This window comes from Dermochelys coriacea, chromosome 18 (assembly GCF_009764565.3).
Source record: "Dermochelys coriacea isolate rDerCor1 chromosome 18, rDerCor1.pri.v4, whole genome shotgun sequence".
Classification (NCBI taxonomy): Eukaryota; Metazoa; Chordata; order Testudines; family Dermochelyidae; genus Dermochelys; species Dermochelys coriacea.
The window spans coordinates 1,437,704-1,453,921 of record NC_050085.1 but is presented as its reverse complement, the minus strand read 5'-3'; the positions used below and the strand labels follow the sequence as shown (position 1 = coordinate 1,453,921).

General features: G+C 54.9%; 1 protein-coding gene across 10 annotated transcripts in view; it reads left to right on the top strand.

Annotated features, from left to right (window-relative positions):
- Window positions 1-16,218, top strand: part of HSPG2 (heparan sulfate proteoglycan 2) — a 183,434-nt gene that overhangs the window by 105,681 nt on the left and 61,535 nt on the right. For all 10 annotated transcript variants that reach the window (XM_043500074.1, XM_043500066.1, XM_043500073.1 and 7 more), the window contains 7 exons: window positions 646-768; window positions 1,543-1,695; window positions 2,399-2,541; window positions 7,822-7,957; window positions 9,409-9,560; window positions 9,935-10,073; window positions 10,759-10,898. In XM_043500074.1, coding sequence (XP_043356009.1) covers window positions 646-768; window positions 1,543-1,695; window positions 2,399-2,541; window positions 7,822-7,957; window positions 9,409-9,560; window positions 9,935-10,073; window positions 10,759-10,898 — 986 coding nt within the window. The remainder of the gene's footprint in view (window positions 1-645; window positions 769-1,542; window positions 1,696-2,398; window positions 2,542-7,821; window positions 7,958-9,408; window positions 9,561-9,934; window positions 10,074-10,758; window positions 10,899-16,218) is intronic.

The following is a 16,218-nucleotide window of genomic DNA, read 5'->3' as shown; positions in this document are numbered from 1 at the left end:
CTTTCTGTGGCATCCTGACCCATCTCTCTGAAAACTGGTCCATGGTACAGCACCGCACGGCACAGGTGGGTGATACGCCAGGCAGGGTTAGTTGTCCTGGGCCCACCTGCATTGGGCTCCAGAGAGAGACCCCCTCCTGCCTTGTCCTTTGCCTGCATGGGGGGCTTCAGGATTGTTTCCTTAACATCCCACGAACTGCTCCCCATACTGGCCCCAGGGGCAGAAATTTGGTCACAAACTGGGGGATCCCAGCCGAGTCACTGCAGGTGCCAAGACCCAGGCTCTCGGCTGTACTCAGCACTTGAGGGAGACTCTCAGGGAGTCAGCTCTGGGTCCCTAATTCTCAGTCCTGGCCCTGGAGTCTGCTCTAAACTGCCCACTTGGCTGTGGTCCATTATGACCATACACTGTTCTCCAGGGCTGCCCGGCTGGGACATGGCATCTGCTCAGTCTTCTGGGGCCAGTGTTACTGTAGATGAGAGCTGGGATGCTCCAGGTAGGCCAGGCCTGGAGCCCATACAGCCCTGGGGTGCCCTGAGTAGGCAGCAGGTCTAGGAGACTGGAGCACCCTGCAGCCCCTGCCACAGGGCTCTCGAAGTTTCCTGCTAGTACAAAGTGTTTAACTCGCTGTACTTCTTGCCTCAGCTGCCACCGCTGTCCTGCCCATGGCCACCATCGAGCCAGCACAGCTGACGGTCCAGCCAGGCCAGCCGGCTGAGTTCCGCTGCATTGCCACCGGGAGCCCCCTGCCCACCATAGAGTGGATCGGTAGGTGCAGCAGACCCGCTTCTGGCCAGGCGTGGAACACCGTGGGAGCTGTGGGGATGAGGCTGTCAGCACTTCCCCATCCCGACCATACCTCGTGTCTGCCGGGGCTCCATGTTCACCTGGTCACTCGGAGACCCAGGGCTGGGACAAGGCAGCTGAGACGCGCTGCAAACCATTGACTGTGGCCTGTGGAGATGCTAAGTCTCCCGTAACCCAGGCCGTGGCTCCGTCCCGAGGCACCACCCTCAGTCCCCCTCTCCCGGAAGCCAGTGGGGGATCCTCTGGCCACAGGGAGGCTGGGAGGGAGGGCTCAGGGCTGGGGTGGGACCTTAAGCAGAAGGGGTGCGGCTGTGGGCTAGCCTCCCTGGCCGGGGGGGTTCACCTGCTTCCCATGCCTGTGGCTGCGCCAGCTGGAGGCAGAGGGGTTTGAACATGCGACGGGGAGCCCTAGCCCCTCCCACCTGAGCCGGAGGAGTCTCTCCAGCCGCTTTGGTGGACAGCAGGCTGCTGTAGTGCCTGGGGCTGGCTACTAGAGGGCGACATGCTCACGTACCCCATTGTGTTGCAAGGACGGGCTGCTAGGGGCCCTTCTCTGGGCCCTTAACCCCGGGGATGCGTGACCAGGCTGTGCTGGGCCAGGCCGGCCACGGACTGTGAGCTCAGCTGCTCTCTGGGCCCCTGGCCCTGGGCGGGGGTGAGGCAGGTTGTGCAAGGCTGGGGTGCTGAGAGAGGGGGCATTAACTACTGTCTCTCTCCTGGTCTGGCTCACTGCAGGAGGACATGCTGGCATCATGTCCCGCAAAGCCGTGATCCAGGGAGGGACCCTGCGCTTCCCCTCTGTGGAGCCCTCGGACGAAGCAGAGTATCTGTGCCGTGTGCGCAGCAGCGCTGGGCAGCACGTGGCCCGGGCCTTCCTGCAAGTGCACCGTACGTACACTGTGGTGGATGCTGCCTGCCCCAGCCAGGGGTCATACAGGGAGACCAGCCTTTCCATGGAGCTCTGCTTCCCTAGACCAAAGCAGCTGCAGCAGGACCCCAGAAGCAACCCTTGGTCTCGCTGGCTGGGGACTGCACTGGGTGCTGACTCCACACACCAAGTTCTACGCACTTTGGCCTCTTGTCGTGGACTAGAGCAGCAGCAGTGGGAGCAGGGATGCAGGATGGGCTAGTGGTTAGAGCAGGGACTATTGAACCTTCTGGTAGGGGGCAGTCAGCGTGTGCCGTGGACAGCGTGCGGTGGGGGCAGGGACGGGCGGTCAGCGTGTGCCGTGGACAGCGTGCGGTGGGGGCAGGGACGGGCGGTCAGCGTGTGCCGTGGACAGCGTGCGGTGGGGGCAGGGACGGGCGGTCAGCGTGTGCCGTGGACAGCGGGCGGTGTGGGCAGGGACGGGCGGTCAGCGTGTGCCGTGGACAGCGGGCGGTGAGGCTCAGGGGTAGGCTGAGTGGTGGAAGGATTGCAGGGTGGGATGCTGTGTCCCCCATTCCCTTGAGCTGCGAAGGGTGGAGAGGTGCCATGGCAAAGGGTGGGGTGGGAGCTGGGTGGCGTCACCCTTGCCGGGCTGACCCTGCTGTGACCCAGCCAGGGCTCTCCCAGGACCTCCCGCAGCTCTAACCCGCTGGCTGTTGGCAGGTTCCAGTGTGCTGCAGGTGCAGGTGAGCCCGGAGAGGACAGAGGTGCAGGAGGGCAGCACAGTGAGACTGTACTGCAGGGCTGCTGGCTCCCCCACCGCCACCATCACCTGGGAGAAGCAAGGGGGCAGCCTCCCACCCCAGGTAACATGCCTAGGCCTACAGACCTTCCGGGGGCGGGGCATGGGTGTGGGGCGGGGTGTATTGGGGGTGTATGCTGGGGGCATAGCCATTCTGGGGGGAGGGCTACAGGGTGCCAGTGATTGCACTGTGGGGCCCTGCAGTTTGGGAGTGCCAGGGTTCGAAATGCTCAGATTTGGGTCATGGGGACCGAGCAGATTGGGAGTGCTGTGGTTTGGAGGTACCACAGGTTAGGGGTGCTGTAGATTGGGGGTGTTTGGTCTGGCAGATTGGGGGTGGGTGCCGTTGGTTGAGGTGGGGGGCCCGGCAGGTTTCGGGTGGTTCCAGGGGTTGGGATGTGAGGCCCAGCAGGCAGGGGATGAGTGCTGCTGGTTGGGGCATGGGGCCCCGCAGATAGGGGGTGGTGCCGTGCATTGAGGTGTTGGGCCCGACAGGTTAGGGATGGGTGAAATTGGTCCAGGCGTGGGGCCAGCAGGTTGGGGATGGGTGCTGTAGGTTGGGGATGGGTGCCGTTGGTTGATGTGCGGGGCCCAGCAGGTTTTGGGTGGTGCAGTGGGTTGGGATGTGGGGCCCAGCAGGCTGGGGATGAGTGCCGTTGGTTGGGGGTTGGGGCCCCGCAGATTGGGGATGGTGCCATGGATTGGGGTGTTGTGCCCAGCAGGTTGGGGATGGGTGAAATTGGTCAGGGCATGGGGCTGGCAGGTTGGGGATGGGTGCTGTGGGTTGGGGCGTGGGGCCCCGCAGATTGGGGATGGTGCCATGGATTGGGGTGTTGTGCCCAGCAGGTTGGGGATGGGTGAAATTGGTCAGGGCATGGGGCTGGCAGGTTGGGGATGGGTGCTGTGGGTTGGGGCGTGGGGCCCCGCAGATTGGGGATGGTGCCATGGATTGGGGTGTTGTGCCCAGTAGGTTGGGGATGGGTGAAATTGGTCAGGGCATGGGGCCCGGCAGGTTGGGGGTGGTGCCATGGGTTGGGGCGTGGGGCCCGGCAGGTTGGGGGCTGCGGTGGATCCAGCCAGTGATGTTGGTGCGGAAGCTCTATGCCCCAGCAAGGCCAGATGCAGGCAGTCCATTGGTTATCCCAGTCCCTGGGTAGGGACCTCGATGGGCAGGGTCCTCCCCCACTTGGCCAGGGCCAGAGCCCAGTCCAGCCCCCCAGGCGTGCACCCCATGTCGTAGGGGCAGGCGCACAGGCAGCAGGGACTGACCCCATGGGCAGGGGCTCAGGCTGTGTCTCAGCATCTTTGGGCTGAGTCAGGCCGATCTGGCTCCTTGGCCAGGACCTAGGGCCCCGGGGGTCTCAGGGCTTTGTTGCTGGTGCCAGCTCCCAGCCCTGTTCCCATGAGGGAGCCACTTCCCACCGGACAGGCCGGTCGCAGGAGGGGCCTTGCAGACTCTCACGCATGGCCATGGTCATGCACGCGGGTACGCCCTCCCCCCACACACACACACTTGCTGCTGTCGCTCTGTCACTCTGCCGCTTTCTCTCTGCCAGACTCTCTCTGCCTACGGTTTCCTTCACTTCCAAGGCACCAGCCTGGAGGAGATACAGCAGCGGGTCCAGGAGCTCTGGCAGGTAGCTCGCTTGCTCTTGTGCTTGGCATGGCTGGCTGGGCTGGGCACCGGCTTCCTGCTGTCCTCTGCCAGCTCTGCCTGATGGCTGTTCCTCCCTCACTGGCCCGAGGCGCTGGGGATCACAGCACGTCAGCAGCCCAGGCCCCGGGAGCCACTCTATTAGCTCCAGCAGAGTGTCCTGGCCACGAGTTCATGGGCACCACTGCTTCCTGAGCAGGGGGGTGATTTGGTACCATCCAGCCCAGGCTGGCAGGAGATCCTTGCTGTGCAGTGGGCTAGCCCAGGACAGCCCGCTGACATCCCCACCAGAGGCCCAAGCCCCAGCACAAGCAGGATGCAGCTCACCATGCCCAGGTTCCTCCACCCCCCGGCCCCTGCGAAGGGAGCCACACTGGGTCTCCCTGTGATGGGATCATAGGGTTGCCTGCTTTCTAATTGCACAAAACTGAACACCCCTGCCACGCCCCCTACCCTGAGGCCCCTCCTCTTCTCTGAGGCCCCACCCTCTGCTCACTCCACCCCCCAACCCTCACTTTCATCGGGCTGGGGAGGGGGTTGGGCTGCTGGAGGGAGTGAAGGCTCCAGCTGGGGGTGCAGGCTCTGAGGTGGGGCTGGGGATGAAGGGTTTGGGGTGCAGGAGGGGGTGTGGGGTGTGGGCTCTGGGAGGGAGTTAGAGTGTGGGAGGGGGTTCCGACCCGGGGCAGGGGGTTGGGTTGCAGGAGGGCGTTCAGGGTGTGGGCTCTGGCCAGGCGGCGCTTAACTCAGGTGGCTCTTGGAAACATGAAACCGAACACCCTAGCCCTGCTCCTTCCCCCAAGGCCCCGCTCCTTCCCTGAGGCCCCACCCCCTGCTCACTACATTCCCCCTCCCTTGGTGGCTCGCTTTCCCCCACCCTCACTCATTTTCACTGGGCTCGGGCAGGGGTTAGGGTGTGGGAGGGGGGAAGGCTCCGGCTGGGGGTGTGGGATCTGAGGTGGGCCGGGGATGAGTGGTTTGGGGTTCAGGAGGGGGCTTAGGTCTGGGGCAGGAGGTTGGGGTACAGGAGGGGGTGCAGGCTCTGACTGGGGTTGGAGGCTCTGAGGTGGAGCCAGGGATGAGGGGATTCTGGTGCAGGAAGGGTATGGGGTGTGGGCTCTGGGAGGGAGTTAGAGTGTGGGAGGGGATTCAGACCTGCGGTGCAGGAGGGGGTTCGGGGTGCGGCGCTTACCTCAGGCAGCTCCTGGAAGCAGCCGGCATGTCCAGCTCCTAGGTGGAGAGGCGGCAAGGGGGCTTCGTTTGTTGCCTGCAGCTGCAGGTGGCACCCTGACAGCTCCCATTGGCAGTGGTTCCTGGTCAATGGGAACTGTGGAGCTGGCGCTCAGGGCGGGGACAGCATGCAGAGCCCCCTGGCTGCTCCTGTGCCTAGGAGCCGGATATGCCAACTACTTAGGGGAACTGCCTGGAGCCAGGGCAGGTAGGGAGCTTGCCTTAGCCCTACTGCGCCACGGACCGGACTTTTAGCGGCCCAGTCACTGATGCTGACTGGAGCCTCCAGGGTCCCTTTTCGACTGTGCATTCCGGTCAAAAACTGGATGCCTGGCAACCCTACGGGATCACTGGGGTACAACCTGGAACTTGGGTACCGCTGTGCCCCCTTAACTCTCCAGCCTGGGTTGTCTCCCACAATGTTTTGCTAATGACAAGCAGCAAACCCTTCTGAGCACTGTTATCACTCAGCCATCAGCATGTGGAGTCCCACACGCAGCTAGATTGCATGAATGCTCCCTGAGCCACTCATGGATCACACAGAGAAAGCCACCAGCCAATTCCCTCCAGCTCTCCAGCCTTGCACCCCAGAACTGTGCCTGACCAGTGTATGTTTAATACCCAGTCCACCCCTCCCTTAATGTGGAGAGGACACACACTAGCCTATGTAAACTGAGCTGACATTTCCCAAGCACTTGAAGCAAAACACTGCTTTAGGTAAAATATAAAACAGATTTATTAACTACAGAAAGATAGATTTTAAGTGATTATAAGTGGTAGGCACAAAAGGTCAGAGCTAGTTACAAAAGAAAATAAAAGGTAAGCACACAGTCTATATCTGAAACCTTATTACACTCGACAATATTTGGATCAAGCAATTTTGTCACTACACTGGATGATACAATTCTTAATACACAGGCTTCTCCCTTGAGCCTGGGATCAGTCTCCTCAGTTGAAGTCTTTGTCTTCCCAGCGTTCTTGTTGTTTCCAGTGTAGGTGTGGGAGGAGAAAGGTGAAAGAATGATGCCACTGTCCCGTATTTTATATCCTCAGTTCATGTACCTGGAAAACACTAGCCCAGACATGCCCCACTGTGTGATGCTTGTGATGTTTGTGCAGCCCTCTTACAAGTATTGTAAATTCCTTGTTTACAATTCCCCTGCTGATTAATGGTTGCATAACACTCCCCAGGGAGTGGGTCACCACCTAGCAGTTCAATATACTTAAGAAACAGGTTACACAATGTAATTTCTTACCCTAAATGTTATTTTAGGCAGATTGCAAAGTTTCTGTGGTTCAGAGTTCCAGTTATATTTCTTTTCAGACTGGATCCCTGTCTCAGTCTGGACTCCCCCCTTGCCTTCCCTTCAGGTGGCTTTAAAGCAGTCTTCCTTCTTGGGCAGACAGGCCATGAAGAGGAGGGGTCCCGTTTGCCTTCCTCCCCACCCTTAAATAGGATTTACATAAGGCAGGAATCCTTTGTTTCCCAAACTTGATCCCCCTTCACTTCCAGTGGCATGTTACCAGAAGTTCCAGGTAATGTTTAGTATCAGGTGAGAAAACCTTCTGACTCTGTAATATCACAAGAAGAAAAGCACCTTAGAGGCACCTTAGAGACTAACAAATTTATTTGAGCATAAGCTTTCGTGAGCTACAGCTCACTTCATTGTAGCTCACGAAAGCTTATGCTCTAATAAATTTGTTAGTCTCTAAGGTGCCACAAGTACTCCTTTTCTTTTTGCGAAAACAGACTAACACGGCTGCTACTCTGAAACCTGTAATATCACAGCGTCCATGAGTCAGTGGTAGTATGGAGCTTCCACAGGAAGGCCAAGTTTTCACAGTCCATTGTCCTCGCTGATGGGCCATCCGCCCTGTCTGGCTTTTCCATTGAAGTGTTAGCAGTGGGCATCACCCAAAGTAGCATAGTTGAAATACAGATACATAGTCAATATTCCTAACTTCAGATACAGAACTGATACAGGCATACAAATTGGATAATCACATTCAGTAAATCCTACCCTTTCCAATGATATCTCACATGAGCCATCTTGCATAAAGTATGTCTCAGTTATGTAATTTCATATCATAAGCATATTTTCCTAAAGAATATGGAGTCCAACGTCACAGCATGCTTGTGGGAAATAGATCATAATTATTTGACGTGAATATGGGGGTTCCAGGGTGCTACTTTGAGGGACAGAGAGCCACCCCCCTCAGGCCCTGTACCACCCAGACAAACCACCAGTAACCAAGATGGCCACCCAGCAGCTCCTTTCCTGCTCAATTGCTGTGCTGTCTTCTGGGCACTGATTAATGGTCTCATAAGTGGGGCCTGCTGCTGACCCCGCACAATGGGGATGGAGTCCCAGGTGCCCTCCCCTCTCCCTGCACACCTGGAGCATGTGCCTGGTGTGTGCCCCCGGGACCCCAGCCCTGACTGCTCCCTTGCTGTGTTTGCAGTCCCGCTCGGAGCACACTGACATTGCCACTCTGGTGATCCCCTCCATCACGGCCGCTGACAGCGGGGTCTACCTGTGCATCGGGACCAGCCCAGCCGGTGTTGGCAGTGCCAGGATCGAGGTGGTGGTGCTACGAGGTAGGAGCCCAGGGATGGGCTTTCACTGCTAAGCACTAGGGATGTGCCGGCCAACTGGGCCATCTGCAGAGCTGCCCTGGCACATGCTGTGCAGCGCAGCATTGGGCATCAACCACATGCCATCCAGCTGGGGTGTGTGTACCTCCCCAGTGCCCAGGGCAGGGTCCAGGAGGGGGCAAGGCCCTTGAGTTTCAGCTCCAGCAGCTTCTCTCCAGCTGTTAGTGTGTCCAAGACTTTAACAAGAGGCTCCCACAGAAAATCTGCTCCCTTAGCGTGGGCTAAGAGGAGGGGGAAGCATCTTGGGGGGTCTGCCCCCATGAAAGGGCTCTGCACTGATCCTGCAAACTAGCCTGTGTTCAGTGTATGGAGAGCGGACCCCAGGCATGCAGCCCTGCCTCCCTCTAGTGGCCAGGCCAGTGAAGAGCTTTCCAAGTGCACTGTTCCCCGCCCCAAGCTGCTGCAGCTGGGTTGTTAGCTCAGGCAGTTGACTGTCCTGTTGTGTTATCCCAAGACTCCGGTTCGATCCCTGCGGGGACCCATTCAGGGGCGTTGTCACAGTAGCCCAGCTTGGCTGTGGATCCCTGCTGTGGGGTGGCTGCTGGGGTATTAACTGTTGGAGCCCGGAGTCACTCTGGGGCTGCTAAGTACAGAATGCCCCTGGTAGGGTAAGAAGTGACACTGGCAAGAATTTGGAGCTGCCTTGCGTAGTCGTACTGGGCCTGATAGGACACATGGTGTTGTCCCTCTGCTCCCGATTGGTGGAACTGAGGCTGTATGACTCGTCTCTGGGGTTGAATGCTTGAAGGAAAACAGCTCAGTCTCCCCCTGCGAGTGGCTGGGGGGGCGTTTGAACTCATGCTAGTAAAAACCCCATGGCACAGATGCTTGTGCAAAAGGGGCGTGGGCACAAACAGCCCTGAGGCCCACATGGAGCTGGCAGCATGCCAGTAGAAGGGTCGCTGGCACCTGACCGAGCACTGATCACAGAGAGTGGCTCCCAGCTCAGGCTGCCATGATCCTGCCTCTTCAGCGGGGAGGTTCTTGGCGCTGCCACCAGGGCACTGTCACTTGAAACAAGTGACCAACTGGGAGATCAGCCGGAAAAGGCCAAGCATCTCCAGCTTTTGGCCCGTGAGACCCCACAGCCAGCCCCCTCCAGGGGGTTGCAAGAAAATGAGCCATTGCTAATGCATTTTGACTGCTGGGCCCACCTTTCTGTTCTGTGGCTGTGCAGCACCTGGCACGCAGGGGCCTGTCCCTGACAGGGCATTTGCAGATAACGCGAACAATGAATAATTCCATGCTAGGCTGCAGTAGCTAGGCATGAGGACATGTGCGCTGCATTGTGGGACCTAGCAGACGAGCAGCCGGCCTTTAAAAGAACTCTTAGCTATTGATCCATGCTAAGCTGATTAACCCAGGGATTTTGTACCCTGTCCTGGCTCTTCCAGCGTCGGGCATGGCGCCCCCCATCCGGATCGAGGCCTCGTCGTCTTCCATCGCCGAGGGACAGACCCTGGATCTGAACTGCCTCGTCGCTGGCCAGGCACCAGTCACGGTCACGTGGTACAAGCGGGGGGGCTCCCTGCCAGCCAGGCACCAGGTACAGCTGTAGGAAATCAGTGTGACTCCAAGGACAGCTGCGGACCTGCACCATTTCACACTAGCTGGGGATGCGGCCCATGGCACTGCAGAGCCCCTGTGTGGACTCCCTCGGGTCCTGGCACAGATGCCCATGGGTCCCAAGGAGGCTTTTCCTTATCCCAGGGCAGGCGGGCAGCTTTATCATTCTCTGAGAACAGGGAGACGGGAGGATGCAGAAATGAGAGGCCAGTAGTTCTCAGGCTGAGGCCAAGTGAGTCCCTGGGATTTTCAAAGGGACTGGACAGGGGACACAATGGGGCTGAGGGTTAAGCTCAGGGCTGTTTTCTTCTCTTCCTCCTTGAATTCCCTCTCTCCCACCCATCTCCCTGCCAGGTCTCTGGCTCCCACCTGCGCATCTCTCAGGTCTCGGCAGCCGACTCGGGTGAGTACGTCTGCCGCGTGATCATCGGTGCCAGTCCCCGTGAGGCCTCCATCCCAGTTACTGTCCAGCACAGCACTGGCTTCCCACATGGTAAGGCTGAGCTGTGTGTGCTGGCTGGCTTGGGGGCAGGAGTTCCCTGCGCTTGCTCCCCTGGTACCAGGGGTCCCTGTGAGTGATGCTCTGGCATCCACTGGGTGAGGGATGGCTCTCACCCACTTTGGCCCCAGGTGATGTGCTTTCCAGACCCTGCCTTGTCCCTTGCAGCTGCCCTCTGCACCCTGCCCACCGCACATGGCAGGTTTCGGGGCCACCATTCCCCTTCCACAGGTGAGTGGAGGAGCCTGTGCAGATGGGTGCAGGCTGCAAGGAGTGTGCCACAGGGATTGGCTTTCACAGACAGTTGCCCTTGGTGCTTTCCCCGGGGAACCAGCCTTGCAGTGGCACGTTGTGTTGCTGTTGTGGGGGGGGGGGGTCTGGAAGTTTCTGCTGATCTCTGGGGGCAGGAGACCCTCCCCTAGTGGATCTGCACTGGAGGGTGAAGGGCGGGCCATGGGCTGCCCTCTTTCCCCTTGGTGTTGCCCTGAGGTCCGTGCAGCTGCCTTGCCAGTCCTAGGAGAGCTGCGCTCTGACCCTGTGGGGCTGCGGGCCAGGCAGGTCATTTCCATTGCTTTACACTCACTTGAGGGTTCTTACCCCTCCCCCGCCAGCGCTGCTCCAGCCTGCCTTTTGGTGATGCTCTGCTCTTGCCTCTACCCCTCCCTCTCTGTTCTTCCAGCCCCCCCTATCTGGATCGAGTCGTCCTCCTCTGCCGTCACTGAGGGACAGTCCTTGGACCTGAAGTGCCTCGTCGCGGGCCAGTCACCAGCCACAGTCATGTGGTACAAGCGGGGGGGCGCCCTGCCGGCCGGCCACCAGGTAGTGGGCCATGTGGGGACATGGTAGGCTGGCTCTGGCGCTATGGCCTGTGCCAGTTCTGGTGTGGAGCTGGGCTGAAATGACCAGGCCTCAGCAGTAGCTGCGTCGGAATTCCTTGGGGAAACAGTAACTCCACAGCACTGCCTCCCAGTAATGTACCACCACTGTCCAGCTTACCCACAATACCTTGCTCCTCCTCATGCTTCTGGGAGAGTCTCTCCAGAGCCCTGCCCCAAGAGGTGTGGCACCATGGAGGGGGAGGTTACCGTTGTGATGGGTTCACCCCGGGGTGCCACCTCAAACTGGGGTACCATTGAGCCCCCCGACCCACCAGCCTGGGCTCCCTTCATCCTGCACTGCTGTGACAAGCTGCCCAGTCCAATACAGGTAGGGATACACCCAGCTGCAGTTACATGCAGAAGCTGTGACCAGCCCTGCATGGGAAGGGTCCAACTAGGGAACTTCCCAGCTACTCAGGCACACCCCCCTCTGGAGTGTAAACCCAAAATTATACTGCCTTGTGCCGCACAGGGAGCTGTACAGTGTAAGCTCATGAAATGCGCCCCCTCCCGCAATGTGGAGAGGAATATACAATAGCTTTCTGCGCCGAGTTATGAATCCCACACACTGGTTTTAAAGAAAGCAAAAACAAGTTTATTAACTACAAAAAGATAGATTTTAAGTGATTATAGGGGATAGCAAACATAGCAAAGCAGTTTACCTAGCAAATAAACAAAAACCGCAAATTAAGCTTAATATACTAACAAGTTTGGATATGAATAGCAGATTCTCACCCTAAATGATGATAGAAGCAGGCTGCAGATTCCTAAGGGGCAAGCTGCACTAACTTACGGCTTGGAATCCCCAGGTGTTCCATTCACAGGCTAAAAATCCCTTTAGCCTAGGTCCAGCACTTCCCCCAGATCAGTCTTTCTTCCTCAGGTGTTTCCAGGAGTCTCTTTGAGTGGGGAGTCTGTGAAGACCCATGATAATGTCACTCCCCCGCCTTATATAGCTTTTGCATGTGGTGGGAACCCTTTGTTTCAAAACTTGGTTCCCATGCTAGTTAGTGAAAAAATACTGATGTCCCAAGATGGAGTCGAGCACCAGGTGACCTGGTTACATGTCCCTGTAGTGTCACAGCAGCCATTACTCGGAGGCTGTCTGCAGCCTCCTCAGGAAGGCTCCCCAGACTGGAAATAACCTTCTTCTAAGGCCTGTTGTTTTCTCTAATGACCCTTCTCCACCCAGCTTTTCAAAATGAGAGCATCTTGTCTAGTGGGCTTTCCCCATGTGTAAACGCATTTGTAATAGATGCATAGACAATATTCCTAACTTCAGATACAAAAATGATACATGAATTCAAATAGGATAATCATATTCAGTAAATCATAACCTTTCCAATGATATTTCACATGGCCTACTGTAACGATGCTGGCTTTGGTGGGACACAACTGAGAGTAGCAATTCAGGACAAATTGCTTAGAGCAGGGCAGTCACAGCCCCAGGTTGGTGGTTGTCCACCTCTAAGGCACACCAAACCAGCCAAACAGAGAGGACTTCGGTCTCACCCCACTGGCTAACCATCAGTCACACAAGCAATTCCCTTCGACACTCCAGCTTCCCAGGTTTCAGAGTAGCGGCCATGTTAGTCTGTATCAACAGAAAGAACGAGGAGCACTTGTGGCACCTTAGAGACTAACACATTTATTTGAGCATAAGCTTTCATGGGCTACAGCCCACTTCATCAGATGCATACAGTTGAAAATACAGTAGGAAGATATAGATATATATAGATAGATAGATAGATATATTACAAAGAACATGCAAAAATGGGGGTTGCCATACCAACTCTTAACGAGACCAATTGATTATCAACAGGAGAAAAAAAACTTTTGTAGTGATAATCAGGATGGCTCATTTCAAACAGTTGACAAGAAGGTGTGAATAACAATAGGGGGTAAATTAGCACAGGGAAATAGTTTTTAGTTAATGTAATGACTCATCCACTCCCAGTCTTTATTCAAGCCTAATTTAATGGTGTCCAGTTTGCAGATTAATTCCAGTTCTGCTGTTTCTCATTGGAGTCTGTTCTTGAAGTTTTTTTGTTGACTAATTGCGACTTTTAGGTCTGTAATTGAGTGTCCAAGGAGGTTGAAGTGTTCTCCAACTGGTTTTTGAATGTTATAATTCTTGACATCTGATTTGTGTCCATTTATTCTTTTGCGTAGAGACTGTCCGGTTTGGCCAATGTACATGGCAGAGGGGCATTGCTGGCACATGATGGCATATGTCACATTGGTAGATGTGCAGGTGAACGAGCCTCTGATAGTGTGGCTGATGTGATTAGGTCCTATGATGGTGCCTCTTGAATAAATATGTGGACAGAGTTGGCAATGGGCTTTGTTGCAAGGATAGGTTCCTGGGTTAGTGTATAGCCAAGTCACATGTCCATGCATGACTCAGTTCTTTACAGGCCCACGTCATTGTTTACATGTTAGTTCCCAGGAAAGCTCAGCTGTAGATTGGCATCTCCCAAAGTTCATTGTCAGTTAAGGGTTTCTTGATTGGACACTTACTGAGATTAGTCCTTTCTCAAGAAGCTGACCAAATGCTTCACTGAGGCTACTTAGAATCAAAACACATTGAGATACAAGTACATAGCCAATATTCATAACTTCAACTACAAAAATGATACACACGTACAGACAGCATAATCATAACCAGCAAATCATAACCTTTTATAGACACCTCACACGACAACCTCTGTACAATATTTGCTGCAAATATATAACAGTAGTTGCAACAATGATCTATACAGTCACAGTTTATGTCAATAACGTCACACCTATCTTGCATAAAATATATCATAATTATGCCATAATCATATCATAATAAGATCTCTATGAAAAATATGGGGTGCAATGTCACACCTCCCCCCATAGATAACTGTCAGAGGGTTAGTCATTGACTAACGTGAAGGCAGTATGCCTAATGCTCTCTTTAGGTTTTGGTTATACAACTCCCACGTGTTACCAAACATTGTAGTGTTACCCAAAGGTGTTTTTGAAAAGTTCTATGCGTCTTTTCCCAGGTTGCCTGAAAACATTCTTGTGTGTAGCATTGCTAACATAATGCAATATCAATATCTTCTAGCCACCAATGCCATGAGGCGGTGTGCCTCAGTTTCCCCTTTCGCACAGCAGTCTAGGTTTGTTATGCTTTCTCTGCTGTGCCAAGCTCTAAGCCTGTTTACAGGTATTAGCTGGAGCACCACAAGGCATCCAGATGCAAAGTACATCCATCCTGCCTCTATCTGTCCTTCTCTGGTTCTGGGGATGAATCTTGCATAAGAGCTAAATTGTGGAGAGAGGCAGGCGTGGAGGGGAACTGTGAACTGAAGAAAATAAAATCAAATGGAGCCAGAGACCCGGAAATGGTCACCTGTCTGGCAGTAGCATCTGCCAGTACATTTCCTCTGGTAACATCATCCTAGGGTTTCTGGTGAACAGTACATTTTACAATGGCAATGGCAGAAGGGAGTTGAAGAGCAGAGAGAAGAGCATCAACAAAGGACCCATTACTGATCTTTGCCCCTCCCCCTCTGAAGTGAGAAATCCTCGGTGTTTCCATAGTTGTCCATAATCATGAACCACCCCAAAGGCATATCAAGAATCCGTGTAGATGGTAACAGACTTGTTCTTGGCTAAAGTACAAGCAAGGGTAAGAGTGACAAGTTCTGCGACTTGGGCTGAGTGTGCTCCCAGAAGGGAGTGGGCCTCCACAGGCTCGTGTTGGGAACAAACATCATAGCCGGCCACGAGCAGGCCTGCAGGATTTCTGAGGCAGGACCCATCTACATAGAACAGTAGATCAGGATTATGAGGCGGGGTAATCCTTCAAATCAATTCTAGGAGTGGAGAGTTCTGCTGTCTTGGCTAACCAGTCATGAGGTTCTCCCTCAGCTCCCGTGGGAAGTAAAGAAGTGGGGTTAAGGACAGGGCAGTGAGTAAGAGTTACATTTCAGGCATTTAAAAGCAGCATTTCATCCTTCATTCATCTAGAGTTAGAGAGATGCTGGGTTTTGCTTTTTAGGAACAGGGTGGTCACAGCATGCGGGATGGCAACACATAAGGGGGAACCCAAAACAAGAGTAGCAGAAGCCTCCACAAGGGAAGCAGCTGCAGCTACTGCCCGAAGACAAGGAGGGAGTCCAGCTGCCACAGGGTCCAAAGGTGAGCTATAATATGATATGTGGCGTCGTTTGTCACCATGAGTTTGGTAAGGACCCCCAAGGCTATTCCCTCCTTCTCGTGGCAATAGAGAGTGAAGAGCTTCTGGTAGTCAGGTAAGCCCAAGGTGGGGGACCTGGTAAGAGCCTCCTTAATCTTAGTAAATGCTTCCTCGGCTTTTGGGGTCCATGGAAGGGATTCAGGGACCTTATCAAGGGTTAATTCTTTCAGGGGCCTAAAGATAGCTGTATGCCCAAGGATCCACTGTCGGCAATACCCGGCCATACCTAAGAAGCCACGCATTTGTTTCTTGGTTGGTTTAGGGACTTGGAGGATGGCTTGTATTCGCGCAGAGGACAAGTGTCTGTCTCCAGCTAAAACATCATGTCCCAAATAATGGACTTGGGCAGACAGAGCTGCAGTTTAGACTTGGAGGCTTTATGACCTTTCTCGGCTAGAGCTTGCAATAGCATAAGGGAATCAGTTTTAGAAGCCTCCAAAGACGGCAATGCTAATAGCAGGTAGTCTACGTACTGGACTAGACCAGTACTGGACCATTTTGAACTCGATGTCATCCAGATCCCATTTGAGGATCTGTGAGAACAAGGTGGGCAATTTGGTGTAACCTTGGGGTAACCTGGTCCAAGTGTATTGACACCCTTGGTATGTGAAAGAAAAACAGATATTGACCATCTCTGTGGACAGGGATAGAGAAGAAAGCCGAGCAGAGGTCAACAACCGTGAAATGAACAGCAGAGGGAGGAATACAGGAGAGAATAATTGCAGGGTTTGGGACAACTGGGTAGATAGGAAGAACAGCAGCATTGACAGCGTGGACATCCTGGACAAAGTGCCACGTCTGCTTGCCAGGTTTCCTTACAGGTAAAATGGGGGTGTTACATTTACTGACTATAGGAATAATAATTCCTTGTCGAATTAGGGAAGTTATCACTGGGCGGATTCCTTCTTCGGCCTTCCTTGAGAGAGAGTATTGCTGAACTCTAGGAAGGGGTTTTGCTGGATCTAGGCGAATTTGAACCAGTCGGGCAGTCCTGATGCACCCCACCTGGTTGGCGTGCTCAGCCCAG